Source organism: Oncorhynchus mykiss, chromosome 2 (assembly GCF_057628025.1).
Source record: "Oncorhynchus mykiss isolate SJ-2025 chromosome 2, ASM5762802v1, whole genome shotgun sequence".
Classification (NCBI taxonomy): domain Eukaryota; kingdom Metazoa; phylum Chordata; class Actinopteri; order Salmoniformes; family Salmonidae; genus Oncorhynchus; species Oncorhynchus mykiss.
Window position 1 is genome coordinate 75,786,465 of NC_143023.1, and position 21,165 is coordinate 75,807,629.

The 21,165-nt window shown below is 48.6% G+C and overlaps 4 protein-coding genes across 6 annotated transcripts in view; all 4 read left to right on the forward strand.

Annotated features, from left to right (window-relative positions):
- Positions 1 to 3,460, forward strand: part of otogl (otogelin-like) — a 48,504-nt gene extending 45,044 nt beyond the window's left edge. Inside the window, exons 21-24 of the mRNA XM_090215410.1 lie at positions 407 to 433; positions 553 to 732; positions 847 to 1,125; positions 3,339 to 3,460. Coding sequence (XP_090071536.1) covers positions 407 to 433; positions 553 to 732; positions 847 to 1,125; positions 3,339 to 3,460 — 608 coding nt within the window. The remainder of the gene's footprint in view (positions 1 to 406; positions 434 to 552; positions 733 to 846; positions 1,126 to 3,338) is intronic.
- A 16-nt stretch (positions 3,461 to 3,476) lies between these two features.
- On the forward strand, positions 3,477 to 5,118 carry LOC149985231 (uncharacterized). Its single transcript, XM_090215422.1, has 2 exons — positions 3,477 to 3,657; positions 3,740 to 5,118. Exons 1-2 carry the CDS (start codon positions 3,612 to 3,614, stop codon positions 5,116 to 5,118), a joined length of 1,425 nt encoding a protein of 474 aa, XP_090071548.1. The 5' UTR covers positions 3,477 to 3,611.
- A 397-nt stretch (positions 5,119 to 5,515) lies between these two features.
- Positions 5,516 to 16,470, forward strand: LOC149985232 (otogelin-like protein). Its single transcript, XM_090207877.1, has 19 exons — positions 5,516 to 5,652; positions 5,785 to 5,808; positions 5,889 to 5,981; positions 6,095 to 6,284; positions 7,137 to 7,496; positions 7,662 to 7,847; positions 8,000 to 8,212; positions 8,299 to 8,403; positions 11,578 to 11,685; positions 11,815 to 11,916; positions 12,007 to 12,111; positions 12,269 to 12,303; positions 12,397 to 12,460; positions 12,746 to 12,924; positions 13,050 to 13,154; positions 13,285 to 13,404; positions 13,485 to 13,530; positions 15,398 to 15,477; positions 15,580 to 16,470. The coding sequence occupies exons 1-19, from the start codon at positions 5,524 to 5,526 to the stop codon at positions 15,778 to 15,780; spliced, it is 2,445 nt and encodes an 814-aa protein (XP_090064003.1). The 5' UTR covers positions 5,516 to 5,523; the 3' UTR covers positions 15,781 to 16,470.
- Positions 16,471 to 17,239: 769 nt separating this feature from the next.
- The window catches only part of ptprq (protein tyrosine phosphatase receptor type Q), a 44,112-nt gene continuing 40,186 nt past the window's right edge, over positions 17,240 to 21,165 (forward strand). For all 3 annotated transcript variants that reach the window (XM_090207887.1, XM_090207882.1, XM_090207884.1), the window contains exons 1-9: positions 17,240 to 17,524; positions 17,697 to 17,828; positions 17,967 to 18,111; positions 18,313 to 18,612; positions 18,706 to 18,923; positions 19,135 to 19,318; positions 19,455 to 20,063; positions 20,198 to 20,461; positions 20,580 to 20,873. In XM_090207887.1, coding sequence (XP_090064013.1) covers positions 17,459 to 17,524; positions 17,697 to 17,828; positions 17,967 to 18,111; positions 18,313 to 18,612; positions 18,706 to 18,923; positions 19,135 to 19,318; positions 19,455 to 20,063; positions 20,198 to 20,461; positions 20,580 to 20,873 — 2,212 coding nt within the window. In that variant the 5' untranslated portion in view covers positions 17,240 to 17,458. The remainder of the gene's footprint in view (positions 17,525 to 17,696; positions 17,829 to 17,966; positions 18,112 to 18,312; positions 18,613 to 18,705; positions 18,924 to 19,134; positions 19,319 to 19,454; positions 20,064 to 20,197; positions 20,462 to 20,579; positions 20,874 to 21,165) is intronic.

Sequence of the window (21,165 nt, forward strand, 5' to 3'; positions counted from 1 at the left end):
TCAACACGGTGTTACTGTGGTATGGAGAAACCCCACTGTCTGTCGTGAGTACACACACACACAGTGTGGATCTGTTCCTCAGACCCAATTCCTTCTGCTTTCTATGTCAGCATAGGTGCTGGGTCACTCAATGCTCCTATATACACACATACACACACACCAACACACATACACACACACCACTACCCAGAACTATAAAGTCCCACCACTGCTCCATATCTCATCCACCATTCTTTCTATCTGTCATCAAATGACCCCAGATATTCACACATACACTCTTACACAATACCACAATCTCTCTCCCAGCCTCATCTAAACATTAAGGGTTACTTTGCTACTTAATTATCCTAACATACATATGTGGATTTGTATGTCTCTAAATGTTTGTTCCATTCTTCTCTTCCAGCCTATGACTGTGAATACTACAACCAAGGTATGTTTGAACCTAACCAAAAATGTATCATAAAGGAACACTTTTCAGCTCACACAAAAATACAAACACACAGGTATACGCACTAAATATCCTAATATATTCACTCTGTGTCTCTGTAGAGTTAGGTGAAGGTCCATTCTCAGTGGCCAGTGCTGTGTTTAATGCTACAGTCTTCGGTGTGAACAGAACCAGTGGGTCAGTCTTTCCTCTAGTTAGGGAGTTCGTAGGTGGGCTGCCTCCCCCTGGACTACTCTTTAACTTCATGATCACAGCAGGACTACAGAAGGACCGCACATCACGTGAGTCTCTCTCTCTCTCTCACACACACACACACACACGCGCACACACACACACACACACACACAAATACATCTCTTGTGAGCTTCACCCATATGTTAAACTCTGTATTACAGGTCTCCCGGTGATCTCTCTGGAGTCAGCGGAGCGTCCTAACTACTTCCTGGTTGTTTCGGACCGCGCTGTGCTGCGGTTGGAGCAGTGGACAAGAGGGGAGAAGTTTGGCCGCAGGGCTTCCTTCCTACAGCACCAGGGGCTGTTCCTGCCTGGCCACACCTCCTTTGAGCTGATTGGTCAGCCGGGAGTGTTCCTGACTCTGACACGCACGTCTGCACGCGCTCAGAGATACGACAACTCAGACAACTTCAAGACCAGCAGCTCCTTTACCCTGGAGGGTTAGACAGAAATACAAAGTCATAATACCCACACATATGGCGCGATGTCAGTGTCAACAGAAATTGTATTTGAATTCCATCATTTGAACATGTATTTGAATGTAATATTTTTGGATTTATAATGCACAAATTGAATCATTGAATTTATAAGTTGAACTAGTATTTCATGATTTGAAACAAAATTGAATGAATATTGCGTTAAATTTTAAAATGTAAATTTAATTGAATATTTCATTTTTTTATGGTTGTTATGGCAATTATTGTCTGTGTATCAAGTTTACAAACTATACTTTCATTTTTATTTTTTTTGAACTTTTACTCCTTTTTCGTGGTATCCAATTGGTAGTTACAGTCTTGTCTCATCGCTGCAACTCCTGTACGGACTCGGAAGACAAAGGTTGAACGTCCTCCGAGACACAATCCAGCCAAGCCGAACCGCTTCTTGACACAATATCCACTTAACCCGGAAGCCATCCACACCAATGTGTTGGAGGAAACACCGTACACCTGGCGACCGTGTCTGCGTGCATTGCACCCGTCCCACCACAGGAATCGCTAGAGCGCGATGGGACTAGAACATCCCTGCCGGCCAAACCCTCCCTTAACCCGGACGACGCTGGGCCAATTGTACGCCGCCCCATGGGTCTCCCGGTCACGGCTGGCTGCAACAGAGCCTGGACTCAAACCAGGATCTCTAGTGGCACAGCTAGCACTGCGATGCAGTGCCTGAGACCACTGCGCCATTCGGGAGTTCATTTCAAGTTTACCAAAGTTTCATACACTACATGACCAAAAGTATGTGGACAGCTGCTCGTCAAACATTCCAAAATCATGGGCGTTAATATGGAGTTGGGCCCCCCTTTGCTGCTATAACAGCCTTCACTCTTCTGGGAAGGCTTTCTACTAGATGTTGGAACATTGCTACGGGGCCTTGCTTCCATTCAGCCACATCAGTGAGGTCGGACACTGATGTTTGACAATTAGGCCTGGCTCGCAGTCGGTGTTCCAATTCATCCCAAAGATGTTCGATGTGGTTGAGGTCAGGGCTCTGTGAAGGCCAGTCAAGTTCTTCCACACTGATCTAGATAAACCATTTCTGTATGGACCTCGCTTTGTGCACGGGGGCATTGTTGTGCTGAAACAGGAAAGGGCCTCCCCCAAAATGTTGCTACAAAGTTGGAAGCACAGAATCGTCTAGAATATCATTGTAAGCTGTAGCATTAAGATTTCCCTTCACTGGAACTAAGGGGCCTAGCCCGAACCATGAAAAACAGCCACAGACCATTATTCTTCTTCCACCAAATTTTACAGTTGACACTATGCATTGGGACAGGTAGTGTTTTCCTGGCATCCACCAAACCCAGATTCGCCCGTCGGACTGCCAGATGATGAAGTGTGATTCATGTGAGAATGCGTTTGTACTGCTCCTGAGTCCAATGGAGGTGAGCTTTACACCACTCCAGCTGACGCTTTGTATTCTGCATGGTGATCTTGTGTGCGGCTGCTCGGCCATACAAACTCATGGACGCAGACACGGTCGCCAGCTTCCGATGAGCAGTTCTTGTGCTGACGTTGCATCCAGAAGCAGTTTGGAACTCGGTAGTGAGTGTTGCACAGACAATTTTTATGCGCTACGCACTTCAGCACTCAGCGGTCCCTTTTTGTGAGCTTGGGTGGCCTACCACTTGTTGCTCATAGACCTTTCCACTTCACAATAACAGCACTTACAGTTGACCGGGGCAGCTCTAGCAGAGCAAAAATGTGACTAACTAACTTGTTGGAAAGGTGGCATCCTATGACAGTGCTACGTTGAAAGTCACTGAGCTCTTCAGTAAGACCATTCTACTGCCAATGTTTGTAAATGGAGATTGCATGGCTATGTGCTCAATTTTATACACCTGTCAGCAACGGGTTTGGCTAAAACAGCTAAATCCACTAATTTGAAGAGGTGTCCACATACTTTTGTCTATATAGTGTATATTCAACTTCTCAGATGCATTCAGAATCAGTTTTCAAATTCAGTTCTCTAAATACAGTTTCAAAACCAGAGACAACATCCTGGTACTTTTCCAGCTGGAAAAGGTAGAAGAGAACAGATAGATTCAAACGCTCTCTATGGTAAACAGAAGCTAGCGGTACGAACACACACACAGTTTATTTTTCTGTGTTTACTGTGTGTATGTTGACGGTGTGTGTGTGTGTGTGTATTCCAGAGAGCAGTGTTGTGATCCCGTTCCGTATGATGTGTGAGTGGCGCTACCATGCATGTGCCAGTCCTTGTGTTCGTACATGCAGCGACCTCGCCGCAACACGCTGCCACTTCCTGCCCCCGTAAGACACACCTTGCAAACGCTTACAAATGCACACTTAGAAACACGCTTACAACATCGTATTACACTGTAAGAGAATGTTTAATACAGGTTTTGAACGTTTGTCTATGTGTGTCTGGCAGGGTGGAGGGCTGTTTCCCTCGCTGCCCCAAAAACATGGTTCTTGATGAGGTCACCAGGAGATGTGTCTACACAGAGGACTGTGAGTAGAGTGTGTCACATGATCTGTTAAAGTACAGGTAAATCGGTGTTAAAGTAATTTATGTCTGTGTGTCTGTCCTCAGGTGTGTCCCTTCCTCCCACTCCTACACCCTATGCCTTCGTAAACCAAACAACCACCACCCCAACTACTACCACAACAGCCCCCACTACTACCACTACAGCCCCCACTACTACCACTACAGCCCCCACTACTACCACTACAGCTACTACTACTATCACTACAGCCCCCACTACTACCACTACAGCTACTACTACTATCACTACAGCCCTCACTACTACCACTACAGCTACTACTGCTATCACTACAGCCCTCACTACTACTGCTATAGCCCCCACTACTACCACTACAGCCCCCACTACTACCACTACAACCCCCACTACTACCACTACAGCCCCTACTACTACCACTACAGCCCCCACTACTACCACTACAGCCCCCACTACTACCACTACAGCCCCCACTACTACCACTACAGCCCCTACTACTACCACTACAGACCCCACTACTACCACTACAGCACCCACTACTACCACTACAGCCCCCACTACTACCACTACAGCCCCCATTACTACCACTACAGCACCCACTACTACCACTACAGCTACTACTACTATCACTACAGCCCCCAATATTACCACTACAGCCCCCACTACTACCACTACAGCCCCCACTACTACTACAACTGTTAGGCCTACTAGTACTGCTACTACTACATCTAGAACCACTACTAGGACCACTACTACTAGTAGCAGAACTACAACCAGCACAACTGTTACTGCCACCAGAGCCCCCACTACTCCCAGTACAGCCCCATTGACTGAGCGTTTCACCCACACACTCACCCCTGCTCGCTCCCCCTCTCCTCCTCTCCCTTCCCTGCCCTCACCCTCCACCCCCACTGTGACCGAGCACACCACTTCACCTGCAGTCTTTCCCTCTGTCTCCCCCTCTTCCTCACCCACCACTACTAGTAGCACCACTGGGGTCACGGCCCTGACCCCTTCAGAGGTCACTACAGTAGCCTCCCCTACTCCCCCCAGCCTGGCAGTGACCGACTCCACCACTCCACCTCCTCCCCCTTCTGCTACCCCTCCCCAGCCTTCCACCCAGTCTTCTATCTCTCCCCCAGCCACTACCTCCTTCCTCACCTCCTCTCCCCCTCCTCCTCTCTCCCCCTCCACCCACACCCACACCCCAACCACCACACAAACACATCATCCTGTTCCTACGCCCACAGAGACCATCTCTGTATTTCCAGTTGTATATGACACCTCCTCTGTTACCATGTCGACATCACCCCCAGAGACGACGGAGTTCATAACCACGGAAACATCCACCATCACAGACTTCTCTCCTACACCTGAGGCAGTCAGCATGCCAACAGTGCTGCCCCCCTTCCTCCTGCCCACCGCCCCATGCACAGTAAGAGCCAATCAGTGAGAGCCAGTGCGTATGGAGAAGATAAGAAGGCCGAGCATGCAGCCTTGGAGAACTCCCTCTGCCAGTAGCTGAATTCCTTGATCTCTCTCTGTCTTTCTATCTGTTCTCTCCAGCCCCTGTACTCCTACCGTGTAGATGAGTGTACAGAGCTGATCTGTTTTAACGGGGAGCTGCTCCTCCATAACTCCTCCCTCCACTGTCGGTACAACACCACTCCTCCTCGCTGCTCTCTGCTGGGCATGGCTGTCCTCACCAACACCGACCCCTGCTGCCCACTCTGGCAGTGCCCCTGTAAGAACACACACTACCGTGCATACACAAACACACTTTACATAACGTGTTTGTGTGTATTTGCCTATCCGAGTTGTGTTTGTGTGTGTGTGTGTGTTAGGTCGCTGCTCGGTGATGTCAGACCTGCGTGTGATAACGTTTGACGGTAACAACGTGGCGCTGTATGATAATGGCTCCTACATCCTGGTCTACCTGCCCAGAGAGAACATCATAGGAACAGTGGATAAATGCCCTACCAGCCAGGTACACAGACTGTTAGGTGTTACATGCTGCTGTAGTTATAGTACTTTACGTTACTATAGATGTATTATAAACTGTTATGGGATGCTATAAGCTCCTGACTGATCTGTTGGCTTTGTCTTGATTCCTTTTTAGAGCGTCAACTCCATCAGACGACCGGTAAGTTTCTCTTTAACATCTAATCATCATGTATGTGATGATGGTGTTCATTCTGACCAGGGCCTCTCTCCCTCTCTCAGAGCCCTAATGGTGGGACGTCAGGTTTGTGTTTTAAGAAGTTGAACATCACCACTCCGTCCTACAGGATTATCATCAACCGCCTAGACCGCAAGGTGACCATCACTGACCGCATCCGACTGATAACTGGTCGCATACTGAACTTTTACCACACTACTCATGCTACCTCTTTGTGTGTGTGTGTGCGTACGTGCGTATGCGTGTCCAGGTGTCAGTGAACCACATCAAGGCGCGGCTGCCTTTCTCCCGCCAGGCTCTATCAGTAGAGGACACAGGCAGCATGTACCTGATCACCACTCCTGAAGGAGTCAACATACAGTGGTACCACAGCACTGGCATCATGGTGCTGCAATACACCGCCCCCTCCAACACATCTGCTCCTACTAGAGGCCTCTGTGGTAAGACAGCCATGAAATTAGCTAGATTTGGCATTTACTCTGACATGTTCATCCTTCACTGTCAGATCAGGTATATGAAGTCCACTAGCATGATTTAATGAATCTGGAAGAGGGAAAGTTTCTCTCATACCTGACCATACCTTATTTTTGGCCTAGTTCAGTGTATGCGTGCGTCCTTAATAGTTGTATAAATAAGGTTTTAAAATTGTGAGCGAGAGTAGGGCCTATTTCTTGTCAATGCTCTTACAAATTTTGGGTTTGGACGTTGTCTCACTTTAGTTGAGCACTGTCACTAATACGCCGGGAGTCAGGAAGCAGGTGCAGAAGGTGAGTTTAATAATAAAGAATGCAGAGAAACAAAACATGAGATGCGTACAGAACGTGAATGGAAACAATGCTGCCTGATGACTTAGGCCCAAATCTCCGTCATTTGTATGAAGAAAGGAGATATTGTGGGAGCAGACAAGGCACCCGGATCTGCTCCCCCTATATCTCAGCTGGTGCTCTCATGCATGCATGCATTCCGTGTTGCTTGCCTCGAAGCGAGCATAAAAGGCGATAAAATAATAAAGAATGCATAGAAACAAAACATGAGATGCGTACAGAACGTGAATGGAAACAATGCTGCCTGATGACTTAGGCTACAGAGTGTTAAATAAAGGGAGAGAAATAAAGGTGATAATGAGGTCCAGGTGTGCGTAATGATGGGGAGCAGGTGTGCGTAATGATGGGGAGCAGGTGTGCGTAATGATGGGGAGCAGGTGTGCGTAATGCTGGGGAGCAGGCGTGACAAGCACCTTCTACTCCTCTCTAAACTTCAGCTGTGCATGTGCCTGCTGGTGTGTCTCCCAGGGTGTTGTGACGGGAACCCGGCGGATGACCTGAAGCTGCCCAACGGTACGGTTGTGAGGGAGGTGGCAGACCTGGGTCTGTTCCTGCAGGCCTGGAGGGTCCACACCTCAGAGGACACGGAACACACACGACGCATCGGAGACAACTGTACCACTGGAGACTGCTCTACCTGTCTCTCCATGCTCAGACAGAGACCCTTCACTCCTTGCCACAGCAAGGTGTCTCCAGAACAGTTCTGTGATGTGATGTGGGCAGGCGACCTCCACTATAAGGCCCACCAGTGTGACTTCCTGGCAGCCTACGTAGCTGTCTGCTACACTTACCAAGTCTGCATCAACTGGAGACGACACAACTTCTGCCGTAAGGACCTCGTATACACACACATACACACCAATACACAGACACATCAGGTTTGCATTAGCTGGTGATGAGACAAGTGTGTGTTATTGTGGTGTGTGTGTGTGTGTGCATGCATCTACGTGTGTGTGCGCATGCGTCTGCGTGTGTGTGCATGTGCATGTGTAGCATTGAGGTGTCCCCCAGGTAGGGAGTACCAGGCGTGTGTGTCGACCTGTACCACCCGGACCTGTCAGAACAGAGAGTTCTATGAGGAGACCACCTGCTCCCACATCCGAGAGGAGTGTGTGTGTCGCTCTGGAACCATCCTGCACCGTGCAGACTCCTCTTACTGCGTCACAGAGGAGCAGTGTGGTGAGTATGTCAGCTCTGTGTCAGCTCTATGTCAGTTACATGTCAGCTCTAGGATGTCAATGCTGTGAGCAGGTGCTCTGTATGACTGTGTAGTTCAGGTTCTGTTGTTTAGTGTGTACTGTTAACGTGTGTGTCTGTGTCTATGTGTGTAGTGTGTACTGATAACGAGGGGTCTCCGCGGGCCCCTGGGGAGGTGTGGAACGGGTCATTGCGTAGCTGCTGTCTGTTCCGCTGCCTGGAGAACGGTTCTGTGGTAGCAGTAGAACCTGACTGTAGCATTAGTCCCACTCTGCTGTGTGAGAGGGAGGGAGAGTACGTACTGGATGTACTGGAGGAGGGGGCTTGCTGCCCCAAGCAGATTTGTGGTGAGCACACACACACACACATATATATGCATGGTTAGACACCGACATGAACACACCTACTCTTTCTCTTTCTCGTTCTCCCTCAGAATGTAATCTGACCATCTGTGAGAGTGAGGCTCCGCCCTGTGAGAATGGGAACCAGCTGGTGATTGGTTATAGTGCCCTGTCCTGCTGCCCAGAGTACCGTTGTGGTAGGTACTGAACCAAAACATAATATATTTAATCAAATCAAATCAAATCAAATCAAATTTTATTTGTCACATACACATGGTTAGCAGATGTTAATGCGAGTGTAGCGAAATGCTTGTGCTTCTAGTTCCGACAATGCAGTAATAACCAACAAGTAATCTAACTAACAATTCCAAAACTACTGTCTTATACACAGTGTAAGGGGATAAAGAATATGTACATAAGGATATATGAATGAGTGATGGTACAGAGCAGCATAGGCAAGATACAGTAGATGGTATCGAGTACAGTATGTACAAATGAGATGAGTATGTAAACAAAGTGGCATAGTTTAAAGTGGCTAGTGATACATGTATTACATAAGGATACAGTCGATGATATAGAGTACAGTATATACGTATGCATATGAGATGAATAATGTAGGGTAAGTAACATTATATAAGGTAGCATTGTTTAAAGTGGCTAGTGATATATTTACATAATTTCCCATCAATTCCCATTATTAAAGTGGCTGGAGTTGAGTCAGTGTCAGTGTGTTGGCAGCAGCCACTCAATGTTAGTGGTGGCTGTTTAACAGTCTGATGGCCTTGAGATAGAAGCTGTTTTTCAGTCTCTCGGTCCCAGCTTTGATGCACTTGTACTGACCTCGCCTTCTGGATGATAGCGGGGTGAACAGGCAGTGGCTCGGGTGGTTGATGTCCTTGATGATCTTTATGGCCTTCCTGTGACATCGGGTGGTGTAGGTGTCCTGGAGGGCAGGTAGTTTGCCCCCGGTGATGCGTTGTGCAGACCTCACCACCCTCTGGAGAGCCTTACGGTTGAGGGCGGAGCAGTTGCCGTACCAGGCGGTGATACAGCCCGCCAGGATGCTCTCGATTGTGCATCTGTAGAAGTTTGTGAGTGCTTTTGGTGACAAGCCAAATTTCTTCAGCCTCCTGAGGTTGAAGAGGCGCTGCTGCGCCTTCTTCACAATGCTGTCTGTGTGAGTGGACCAATTCAGTTTGTCTGTGATGTGTATGCCGAGGAACTTAAAACTTGCTACCCTCTCCACTACTGTTCCATCGATGTGGATAGGGGGGTGTTCCCTCTGCTGTTTCCTGAAGTCCACAATCATCTCCTTAGTTTTGTTGACGTTGAGTGTGAGGTTATTTTCCTGACACCACACTCCGAGGGCCCTCACCTCCTCCCTGTAGGCCGTCTCGTCGTTGTTGGTAATCAAGCCTACCACTGTTGTGTCGTCCGCAAACTTGATGATTGAGTTGGAGGCGTGCGTGGCCACGCAGTCGTGGGTGAACAGGGAGTACAGGAGAGGGCTCAGAACGCACCCTTGTGGGGCCCCAGTGTTGAGGATCAGCGGGGAGGAGATGTTGTTGCCTACCCTCACCACCTGGGGGCGGCCCGTCAGGAAGTCCAGTACCCAGTTGCACAGGGCGGGGTCGAGACCCAGGGTCTCGAGCTTGATGACGAGCTTGGAGGGTACTATGGTGTTGAATGCCGAGCTGTAGTCAATGAACAGCATTCTCACATAGGTATTCCTCTTGTCCAGATGGGTTAGGGCGGTGTGCAGTGTGGTTGAGATTGCATCGTCTGTGGACCTATTTGGGCGGTAAGCAAATTGGAGTGGGTCTAGGGTGTCAGGTAGGGTGGAGGTGATATGGTCCTTGACTAGTCTCTCAAAGCACTTCATGATGACGGAAGTGAGTGCTACGGGGCGGTAGTCGTTTAGCTCAGTTACCTTAGCTTTCTTGGGAACAGGAACAATGGTGGCCCTCTTGAAGCATGTGGGAACAGCAGACTGGTATAGGGATTGATTGAATATATCCGTAAACACACCGGCCAGCTGGTCTGCGCATGCTCTGAGGGCGCGGCTGGGGATGCCGTCTGGGCCTGCAGCCTTGCGAGGGTTAACACGTTTAAATGTCTTACTCACCTCGGCTGCAGTGAAGGAGAGACCGCATGTTTTCGTTGCCGGCCGTGTCAGTGGCACTGTATTGTCCTCAAAGCGGGCAAAAAAGTTGTTTAGTCTGCCTGGGAGCAGGACATCCTGGTCCGTGACTGGGCTGGATTTCTTCCTGTAGTCCGTGATTGACTGTAGACCCTGCCACATGCCTCTTGTGTCTGAGCCGTTGAATTGAGATTCTACTTTGTCTCTGTACTGACGCTTAGCTTGTTTGATAGCCTTGCGGAGGGAATAGCTGCACTGTTTGTATTCGGTCATGTTACCAGACACCTTCCCCTGATTAAAAGCAGTGGTTCGCGCTTTCAGTTTCACGCGAATGCTGCCATCAATCCACGGTTTCTGGTTAGGGAATGTTTTAATCGTTGCTATGGGAACGACATCTTCAACGCACGTTCTAATGAACTCACACACCGAATCAGCGTATTCGTCAATGTTGTTGTCTGACGCAATACGAAACATGTCCCAGTCCACGTGGTGGAAGCAGTCTTGGAGTGTGGAGTCAGCTTGGTCGGACCAGCGTTGGACAGACCTCAGCGTGGGAGCCTCTTGTTTTAGTTTCTGTCTGTAGGCAGGGATCAACAAAATGGAGTCGTGGTCAGCTTTTCCGAAAGGGGGGCGGGGCAGGGCCTTATATGCGTCGCGGAAGTTAGAGTAACAATGATCCAAGGTCTTTCCACCCCTGGTTGCGCAATCGATATGCTGATAAAATTTAGGGAGTCTTGTTTTCAGATTAGCCTTGTTAAAATCCCCAGCTACAATGAATGCAGCCTCCGGATGAATGGTTTCCAGTTTGCAAAGAGTTAAATAAAGTTCGTTCAGAGCCATCGATGTGTCTGCTTGGGGGGGGATGTATACGGCTGTGATTATAATCGAAGAGAATTCTCTTGGTAGATAATGCGGTCTACATTTGATTGTGAGGAATTCTAAATCAGGTGAACAGAAGGATTTGAGTTCCTGTATGTTTCTTTCATCACACCATGTCACGTTAGTCATAAGGCATACGCCGCCGCCCCTCTTCTTACCAGAAAGTTGTTTGTTTCTGTCTGCGCGATGTGTGGAGAAACCCGTTGGCTGCACCGCTTCGGATAGAGTCACTCCAGTGAGCCACGTTTCCGTGAAGCAAAGAACGTTACAGTCTCTGATGTCCCTCTGGAATCATTTGATGGTATTGTTAGGTGTGTTTTAATAACTGAGTCCTGTGATTGGTGTGTTCCAGAGTGCGACCCCCATGCCTGTCTCCCCCTCACCGCCCCTGATTGTAGAGAAGATCAGTTCCTAGTGGAGGTTCGTGAGGACAACTCCTGCTGTTACACCTTCCTGTGTGGTAAGGTCAAACCTTATACTTCTTAATTGGTCTACCGTCTCTATCCAACATTACTGTAGCTGGACTTGGGGTACAAGTTGTAAAGGAAATGTTAACACAGTCAGTGGTATGTTTGTGTTCTCTCTGCAGTGTGTGAGTCGTGTATCGAGCCCGCGCCGTCCTGTTCTTATGGAGAGATACTGGCTGTGGATCTGAACACCACCCACAGCTGCTGCCCTCAATACCACTGTGGTAACACACGCAAACATTATACTCTACACAAGCTGTACACACTATACACACACAGTGTTGATGTTTAGCGCAATGTCCTCCTGTGTGCAGTGTGTGACGTGAACCTGTGTCCTGAGTCGACTCTGAGCTGTTCTCCTGGTCTGTCTCTGATCCAAACAACCCTACCTGGACACTGCTGCCCCGACCGTCACTGTGGTACACACACACACACTTTTGCACTCCCAAGAGTTGCGCACACACACACCAACATTCCCAGAACTGTTTATTTGAAAAAATCTTGTAGTCCAAACAGAGAACACTGTTCTAGGCCTCCAGTTGTGTAGTAAACCCAGTCTTTTTCTCCTCCTCTCAGAGTGCCAGTGTGAGGACAGCCCAGTCTGTCAGGTGGTGAGTCAGTCAGCTTCAGCATTGTGTGTGTGTGTGTGTGTGTGTGTGTGTGTGTGTGTGTGTGTGGTCATAGTAACGGCTCTGGTCTCTCAGGGGGAGGTACAGGTGGAGGTCGCAGACAGCAGAAGCACCTGTGGCTGCCCCCTCTACACCTGCAGTAAGTCCATACACACAGACACACACACCCACACACACTATGCACAGACACACACACCCACACACACTATGCACAGACACACACACACACACACACACACACTATGCACAGACACACACACACACACACTATGCACAGACACACACACACACACACACACACACACACTATGCACAGACACACACACACACACAAACACTATGCACAGACACACACACACACACACACTATGCACAGACACACTGCTAGGCTACCTAACTCCTGAGCCCTGACCTGTGTGTGTAGAGAAGGCAGAGGTGTGTGTGTTCCAGGGAGTCACGGTGCTGGGTCCGGGGCAGAGCCTGATTCAGTACTATGAAGGAGAGCTGTGTTACACCGTACACTGTCTGACACATCGTGATACACACACTGGATACTACGCCATGGACGTGTCCGCTGTCAACTGCTCTCAGAAGTGTGGCCAGGTATGTGTTTCTCTCTCTCTCTCTCACACACACACACACCACAAACCTCCATCCTGATCGGAGCTAGGTAAATTCTTCTGGAATTTCTGTGTCCACCCACCCCTCCCACTCACTCTCTCTCTTAGCACCAGCTGTACGTAGCATCTTCAGATCCTCAGGTGTGCTGTGGCTCCTGTAAGAATGTCTCCTGTTCTTTCAACAATGACAACGGAACCACTGAGCTCTTCACTGTGAGAACACACACATCATTATACTGCCAAATAGACACACACTCTACCTAACGCACAAACACTTTATGTGTAGACGGGGAAATCCTGGATGGCTAACTTTTAGTGTGTGTGTGTGTGTGTGTGTGTACAGGCAGGGAGCTCCTGGGTGGATAACTGTACGCGGTATGATTGTGTGGAGACGACAGTGGGAACTGTGATGCTGGCCTCAGGGGTGGTCTGCCCCCCCTTCAACGACACAGAGTGCACTCAGGTACTCATTCACTCACTCACTCACTCACTGACATTCACACACAATTATGTCTGTCTGTAACCTTTCTTCAATCATTGCAGAATGGGGGCGTGGTCCAGAGCTATGTGGACGGCTGCTGCAGGACGTGTGAGTGACCAATCACATTCGCTTCTCATACGCTTTCGGCTGTCAATCACAGGGGTGGGCAGGGCGTTGCCTGGCAGTGGTTGGGCTTATTGGCTGACTGGTTTGGGGGGGGTGCGGCCTGTTGCAGCCTTGGACAGAGTAAAAGCTTGTGGTTGGCTGGCAACAACGAGCATGAATCACTACACTACCCAGCAGCCTCTGCTCTAGGGATGGTCCTAGATCTGCCTGATGGTCCTGATACACGTCGTGATAATATTAAAGGAGGATTTTACTGTTTTACTATTTTCTTTAGTGGGGAAATTGTCATACCTCACAGTTTTCTGGAGAACAAAAGCATGCAGACAGCGGTCCTACCATTCCCGTTGTTTTAGACTCTATGATGTTAATGATACACTGTAGCTAACCTGACTCCATACTGTACTTTCTAGGTGTCCAGAAAATGAAGGCAGTTTGTATTTTGTGTGAACTCTCCCATTAAACACACTAATTTCACATGTAAAGGTGAAGACAACAGACCCAGTCTGCTCTCCCAGTAATAACAGCAGCTCTGCCTCCTTGCCCGCTTGCCTGCTTGACCAGTTTGGCCAATGGGAATGCTACGTTTGTTACAGTTTGGCCAATGGTGATGCTTGGTGTTTAGAGTTTGTCCAGTGAGAATGAGCCTTGGTGCATCAGTGTGTAGTGATTCTGAGTGTTTGGCCGTCTGGCTGTCTTCCCCAGTCTCAGAGAACACTGTCTGGCTCCCATGGCTGTGCATGCCACTGCGCTGATTACTCTGTGTGTGTGAAAATGTGTTCTAAACCAACGTTAACCTGTGTGTTTTCCTAACGTTCTCCTGACATTGCTGTTCCTGCCGCTGCTCCCAGGTTCTGGAGTCGGTGTTTTACCGTTTACCGTTAACCCCGTAACCCCCACTGGTAGTACTAACTGTGACAAAGGTACCACGACCTCTCACCTTTCATCTTTAACCTCTCACATCTCACCCCATAACCCCAACTGGTAGTAGTAACTGTGACACAGGTACCACGATCTCGCACCTATCACAGTGAGTGTGTTCTAGTCCTAACCCTACCACTCCATACATATAAACTACAGGTCAAGGTTCACCTAACATTCCTCATAGCAAAATCCTATTCCAATGGTTCAATATGTTATTGCTGTGCTGAATCTTCTAGGCCAGCGGTTACTGTACCACCAACTAAATTTTGCTCTGCATGGAGTGCCCCTGAATTACCCCCTCATGTGTATTTTACCAGTAGGCCTATGGCCGCATGAGTCTTCTCAAGTAGCCCTTGTTGATAAGCCAAGTACCCCCAGGGTTCCTAGTACCCCTGGTTGATAAGCCAAGTACCCCCAGGGTTCCTAGTACCCCTGGTTGATAGGCCAAGTACCACCAGGGTTCCTAGTACCCCTGGTTGATAGGCCAAGTACCCCTAGGGTTCCTAGTACCACTGGTTGATAGGCCAAGAACCCCCAGGGTTCCTAATACCCCTGGTTGGAAACCACTGCTCTATGTGAGTTAGAATCATTCCTGTTCCTTCAAGCATAAAGCGAGTAGAGCTGGACTCCCAAGCTGGACTCCCAAGCTATCTTTCAACATTCCACCAACCAGCCCCAACCCCCTGTTGCTTAACCTGATTGGCCAGTGGCCAATGGGTGCTGGGTCTTTGGCGTGAGAACTGCTCCCCCCGGTCAGCTGACTGTCGATCAAACTGAGCCCCCGCTGCTAGGCAACAAAGAGCCCAGCTCAATAGACCTTTGACTGTGTGAGTGACAGGAATCTATGGCTGAGGATGAAAGCTGTGTGTGTGTGTGTGTGTGCATGCGTGTGCATCTCAGCGTTTCCTCTGTGTGCGTGTGTGTTTAGGTAAGGAGGACGGCAAGACTTGTAAGCGTGTGGCAATCCGAACCACCATCAGAAAAGACGACTGCAGGAGCAACGCACCGGTGAGAGAGAGAGTGTCAATAAGACAGTTTTAAAAAGTTAACACTGATAGAGAATAAAATCTCCCCCTCTCTCTCCCCCTTTCTCTCTTTTCTCTCTCTCAGGTGACAGTGTTTTCATGTGATGGGAAGTGTCCGTCTGCCACCATCTTTAACTTCAACATCAACAGCCACGCCCGCTTCTGCAAGTGCTGCAGGGAGAGTGGACTACAAACCCGCTCCGTCACCCTGTACTGCTCACACAACGCTACCCTGGTGGTCTACAGCTTCCAGGAGCCTGTCGACTGCTCCTGCCAATGGAACTAAAGAGAGAGCGAAGCTAGTCAGTGTGAGCTCCAGTATGGCGTTCAATAGGAGGGATGGAAGATGGAACAGAGGTTAGAGGTCAGAGGTCAGAGTAGACAGGTCAAGCGTCCAGGTAGGCGAGTTCTTTAGTCTTCCTTCAGTGTGTTGTGGAGGGCTGTATGCTGACCTGTTATAGTGACCCTGTCGTTACAGATATGTAGTGGTCAGATGTGCAGGGCTGTAACCTGTTCCTGCTGTACTATGATAACACTAGTCCTATCTGTACTGCTGTAGCCTGCTCCTCCTCGTGTGTAACACTAGCTAGTCCTCTCAGACTTTATCACGTTTAGATCAGTTGGTCTGAGCTGACAAGACCACTGCTGCTTTAGTATGGATCTAGTGCTCTCTTGATGACTGACATGTTTTATATGCCAATCAAATTTATCTTACAAAATAGTTATTTTTTTTACAAGTGTAAAGCTTTTATCCAAAAATATTTGTATTTAACTCAATCAATTATTTAGTAAGGTGATAATCCACCTGAGCATCTGATGGTAGATGATCTGTATTTCAAGAGAACGCTGTATTTGTTGTGTTGTTTAATGTGAAGCATTGTGCCAGTAATCAGTATGTGCTGATGCCATCAGATAGACTAGAGTCTCTAGTCATGCAGAACCTCTCAGAATAAAACAATAAAACATTTAACAATGACTAACTGATTGGTGGGTGTTTTGTTGCGTGAATGAAAAACTCATCATCCTCCTCCACACACACGCTCCCCTGCTGACACAGCTTGTTCAGTGCTGACGTGTGTTTGTGTTGCTCTATCCTGGTGGTGTGTAATAATGGTGCGTGTGGGAGTCTAACAATCTGTATATATAATTACCATGTAAATACACAGTGTTAATGACACTTCATCCAAGGTAAAACACCAGTGACCTCCAGAAGGAAGATATGAACTATTGGAGAGGCATGAATCCACATTGATTAGTCATTGATTGATTAGTGATTGATCAGTGAATGATACTTATTTCTCACATTCAACCACTCGCTATTCACACACAGCTTTGATCTGCTGTGTGGAACACAGTGGACTTGGTTAGCATATCACTGCATCACTACAGAGAGTGGAGTATAAATCTGCAAATAGGCTGAGGTGTATGGAGTGTTACCTATCTAGTGAACTTTAAGTTCTTTACTTTCACCCTGTCTTTCTCTCTCCTTCCCACTCCTCCTCTCTCCCTCCTCTCCCTCTCTTTCTCTCCCTCTCTCTTCATGAGTTCCTTAAGCCTAGTTGTCATAGTAACCTGCTCTTATCCCAACAAAGAGGAAGGGTGGCAGGGGCAGAACAAATTGTTGTTAGCGACACACACACACACTGATTGAATGGGACTGTGCACGCCTCCACACAGGCTCTGCTTCAAAGAAAGTTGCTGAGGGGCGCTAAATTCAAAGTTGTGTTGCATCACTGGGAAGGACTACTCTGGTGTAGTTCAGCTGTGATACACTCCTCTTATACAGAGCTCTGACAACCTCAGACCTTACTGGAACCTCTGGTCGTGTAGTTTCTTCGCTCTTTGGTACATAGATGGGATATACAAACATCCATGAGTTTCTGATTCCAAAGCAACATTGATATTGGGTGTATGTTGTGGTACCATCTATAGATGATTGTGAATGCCATTCCTCTTGTGTGCTGATGAGATTACCAGGCTTCCCCATGGATGGAACCGTGCATATGTGGCTGCTGGCAGGGTTCATCCAGGTAAGACAGTTACACACACACACACAACTACACACGCAGTTTCTAGCTATACCTTTTAGGTGAAACAGTTATGATTTATCACAACACTCTTCTTTTAACCGTCTGTGCTAAAGTTTCAAAAATGATGTATAGAATTTCTTAGGTTGAAAAGTCTCTCTCGCTCTCTTTCCAGGTGGTCAGTCTCTTGTGTGTGCAGTGGTCAGATCCTGCGGTCATGGTTGTTGAGGTTGTGTTTGGCCACTTCCCCACCAGTCAGGATCCAGACTGGTACACCGTCTCCTACCAGATTGCACACAACCTCACGGTCAGAACGTAATCCACCACACAACCATAACACTAGCTCCATACAACCAGCACCCAGCCTCACGATCATACCGCACAGCCACCGGACAACCACAACCATATCGCAACCACTTAACCACTCTCTGTCCCACCCCTACAGGTGTGGCTGGATCCGATTGGCCGCTCTGAGTGTTCTCCTGACTGCAGGCTGTTTCTGCAATTGGCTAAGGAGCCAGGAGGAAGTGACATCACGCTGAACGCTATAAAAAACAATACCACACTGAAGACTAAGACCTTTCATATCGGTAAGCCTTACCCTGACCCCTGACCTATACAGGGATTGACCTATACAGGGATGTCCTGTTATGAAACAGAAGTTAAAAGATGATGGATTAAATTGAAACAGGTTGGTGTGTGTGTGTGTGTGTGTGTGTGTGTGTGTGTGTGTGTGTGTGTGTGTGTGCGTGCATTTGTGTATGTTTGTTTGTGCGTGCACCACTGTGTAGCTCCTGTCCCCCTCTCCCGTCTCCGTGTCGAGGTGACCACCACCAGCACTCTCCTGACCTGCAACCTACAGAACAGACAGAGCTTCACTGCTCTCAGTCTACACAACATGCACATCGAACACACACACACTGAATACACACACACTGAACAGACACACTCTGACCACACACACACCTCTTCGTACGTAGTGAGAGGTCTGCAGCCTGGAGCACACTACAGCATCACAGCAGAGTTGACCACACCTCTCACACACCTCAACATCAGCCTCACCCAGAGACTACACACCACCATCGAGACAGGTACAACACACACACACACACACACACACACATAATTAACATTGACCGCTGTATGTCTAAGTTGACTGTGAGTTGACCACTGTCTCTCCTCAGCCCAGTGTCCTATTGGTTGGCTGGCGAGTGGAAGGAGCTGCCACAGTGTGAGTAGGCGGAGCCTGTCGTGGGGCGATGCCCAGCAAACCTGTATAGGCATGGCTTCAGGAGGACACCTGGTGGATGTTAAAACAGAGAGAGACCTCCTCCTCCTCTCCTCTCACCTGACTACACACAACAACCTACTACTGCTCTGGACCGCTCTCAACGACAGACTGGTAACACACACACACACACATATATGCATGTGAGTGAGATAAATGGCTGTGTTAGCATGAATGGTGTTTGCTTTCTAAACAGTCAGACACATTAGCTTCCTCCTTTCAGAGGAGTGTGTTAGTCTGTGATTTAAAACTGATGACTGGGACATTCCCAGCCTGTGTCTGACAAAAAAAACACAACATTTTTTGTTGTTGTTTGTCTTCACAGGATGAGGGGCTGCCCCGCTGGTCTGATGGCTCCTCCTACAACCTGACGAGTGCTATGACATCATCATCACTGCCAGCCAATCAGACAGACTGTTTTGCTCTACAGAGGAACACTACTGGACGAGGCTACTTCCTGACTTCGTTCTTTTGCCACATTCCTTTACCTTATATCTGTCACTGGGAAAGTATGCATTAATACATTCAATACCAGAGTCAATAAACACCCTAGTAACACTTTACCCCTGTCCGACACCCACTAACCCTGTCTCTCTCTCTCTCTCTCTCTCTCTCTCTCTCTCTTTCTCTCTCTCTCTCTCTCAGTCCCTCTCCTCCCTCCTTTATTCAACTTTCACCTGGTGGAGGTAACAGAGAGAGATGCAGAGCTTCACTGGAGTGACCTCACATTCGTAAACTCCTCTCACCCTGCCCCCCAGCTCTATGTCCAATACCAAGAAGAGGAGGAAAAGGAGGAAAAACATGGGGAAGAGAAGGAGAGGAGGACTGCAGGTCGAGTCCCAGTGTCTCTATTCTCCAGAGGGCTGAAAGTGCCAGGCCTGTACCCAGGCAAGGTCTACTCTCTGTCCCTCAGAGCCTCCCACCTTACTGGGGCCGCATGGAGCCTGGGGAGCACGCAGACTTGTCACACACGGCCCCTTCCCCCTCGAAACATCACCATTAGCAATGTGACAGCCAGTCAGATCACAGTAAGCTGGACAGCCCCAGACTCCCAGCATGCTGTGCGGTGGAACTTTCTGGTTCGCTGGGAGGGTGTATCCTCAGGCCTGGAGACGAGAATGGTTGTGGCTAGTAGCGCCAGGTCCGCTGTGATTGCAGGACTGGAGGGGTTCAGGAAGTACAAGGTCAGAGTTGACTCCGTCACAGAACACGGTGTGGAGAGCTGTGGAGGGGAGGAACTGACCCTATACACTGGTATGAAAGTCTGTGTTTGTGTACACACTTCGGGTGTACTTGTTTTTTAATGATAATGTTGAATGAGTGTGTGCGCGTGTGCGTGTGCGTGTGCGTGTGTGTGTGTGTGTGTGTGTGTGTGTGTGTGTTGGTAGCGGTGAGCCCCCCAGGTGGTGTGGTTGTGTCTAGCAGAGGGGAGAATCTGACAGCGTGCTGGTCCGCCCCGTCAGGTGAAAGCCCTGATGGGTACTATGTTAGGCTACGCCCCGTCAGCCAGGCCCGCCCCATGGAACTGTGGGTAAATGAGTCCAGGTGTGTGTTCCTGGCCATATTCAGTCCAGGGCAGAACTACGAGGTGGGTGTGGCTTCAGTGAGAGGAGAGAACATGAGCCAAGAGATCAACACCACATACAGAACAGGTAGGCCCACAGAGACGTGTGTCTTCAAGTTGAAGTTTCAACAAATGTTGGTGCTGCTCCATCATACTGTGTGTATCTCTTTCTCATTGTGTGTGTGTGTGTTCCTGTCTTTGTGTAGAGCCTGGGCCCGTGCAGGCAGCCGTCCCTCTCTCGGTAGGAAGCAGTTCTGTGGTTCTGTATGTCCAGAGACCAGTACTGGGTGTGTGTGATGGAGTGAGGGTGTGTGTGTGTAAGGGAGTGTGTGAGGGTGTGTGTGTGTGTAAGGGTGTGTGCGATTGGTGGCCATTCCCCCCAGGTAAGCACACAGTAACAATTGGCAGCCTGACTCCAGGGGAGGAGTACCATTTCAGTGTCTACAGCACCAGCCGTCACAGGACCGGACCAGCATACCAAACACACACACTCAGGACAAGTGAGTACACACAAACATCTCCTCAGATGATTTTGTGGGTGATGAAGTGTGTGTGTACGTACAGTTGAAGTCGGAAGTTTACATACACCTCAGCCAAATACATTTAAACTCAGTTTTTCACAATTCCTGACATTTAATCCTAGTAAAAATGCCCTGTCTTAGGTCAGTTAGGATCACCACTTTATTTTAAGAATGTGAAATATCAGAATAATAGTAGAGAATGATTTATTTCACCTTTTATTTATTTCATGACATTCCCAGTGGGTCAGAAGTTTACATACACTCAATTAGT

What these genes read in the sequence shown, in the direction of transcription:
- LOC149985232 (XM_090207877.1), top strand. Translation starts at nt 5,524, where the DNA reads ATGTCAGACCTGCGTGTGATAACGTTTGACGGTAACAACGTGGCGCTG. An exon ending in CTGCCCAGAGTACCGTTGTG is followed by an intron (nt 8,404 to 11,577) that starts GTAGGTACTGAA and finishes GGTGTGTTCCAG; the next exon opens with AGTGCGACCCCCATGCCTGT. An exon ending in CTGCCCCCTCTACACCTGCA is followed by an intron (nt 12,461 to 12,745) that starts GTAAGTCCATAC and finishes CTGTGTGTGTAG; the next exon opens with AGAAGGCAGAGGTGTGTGTG.
- LOC149985231 (XM_090215422.1), top strand. Translation starts at nt 3,612, where the DNA reads ATGGTTCTTGATGAGGTCACCAGGAGATGTGTCTACACAGAGGACT. An exon ending in ATGTGTCTACACAGAGGACT is followed by an intron (nt 3,658 to 3,739) that starts GTGAGTAGAGTG and finishes GTCTGTCCTCAG; the next exon opens with GTGTGTCCCTTCCTCCCACT.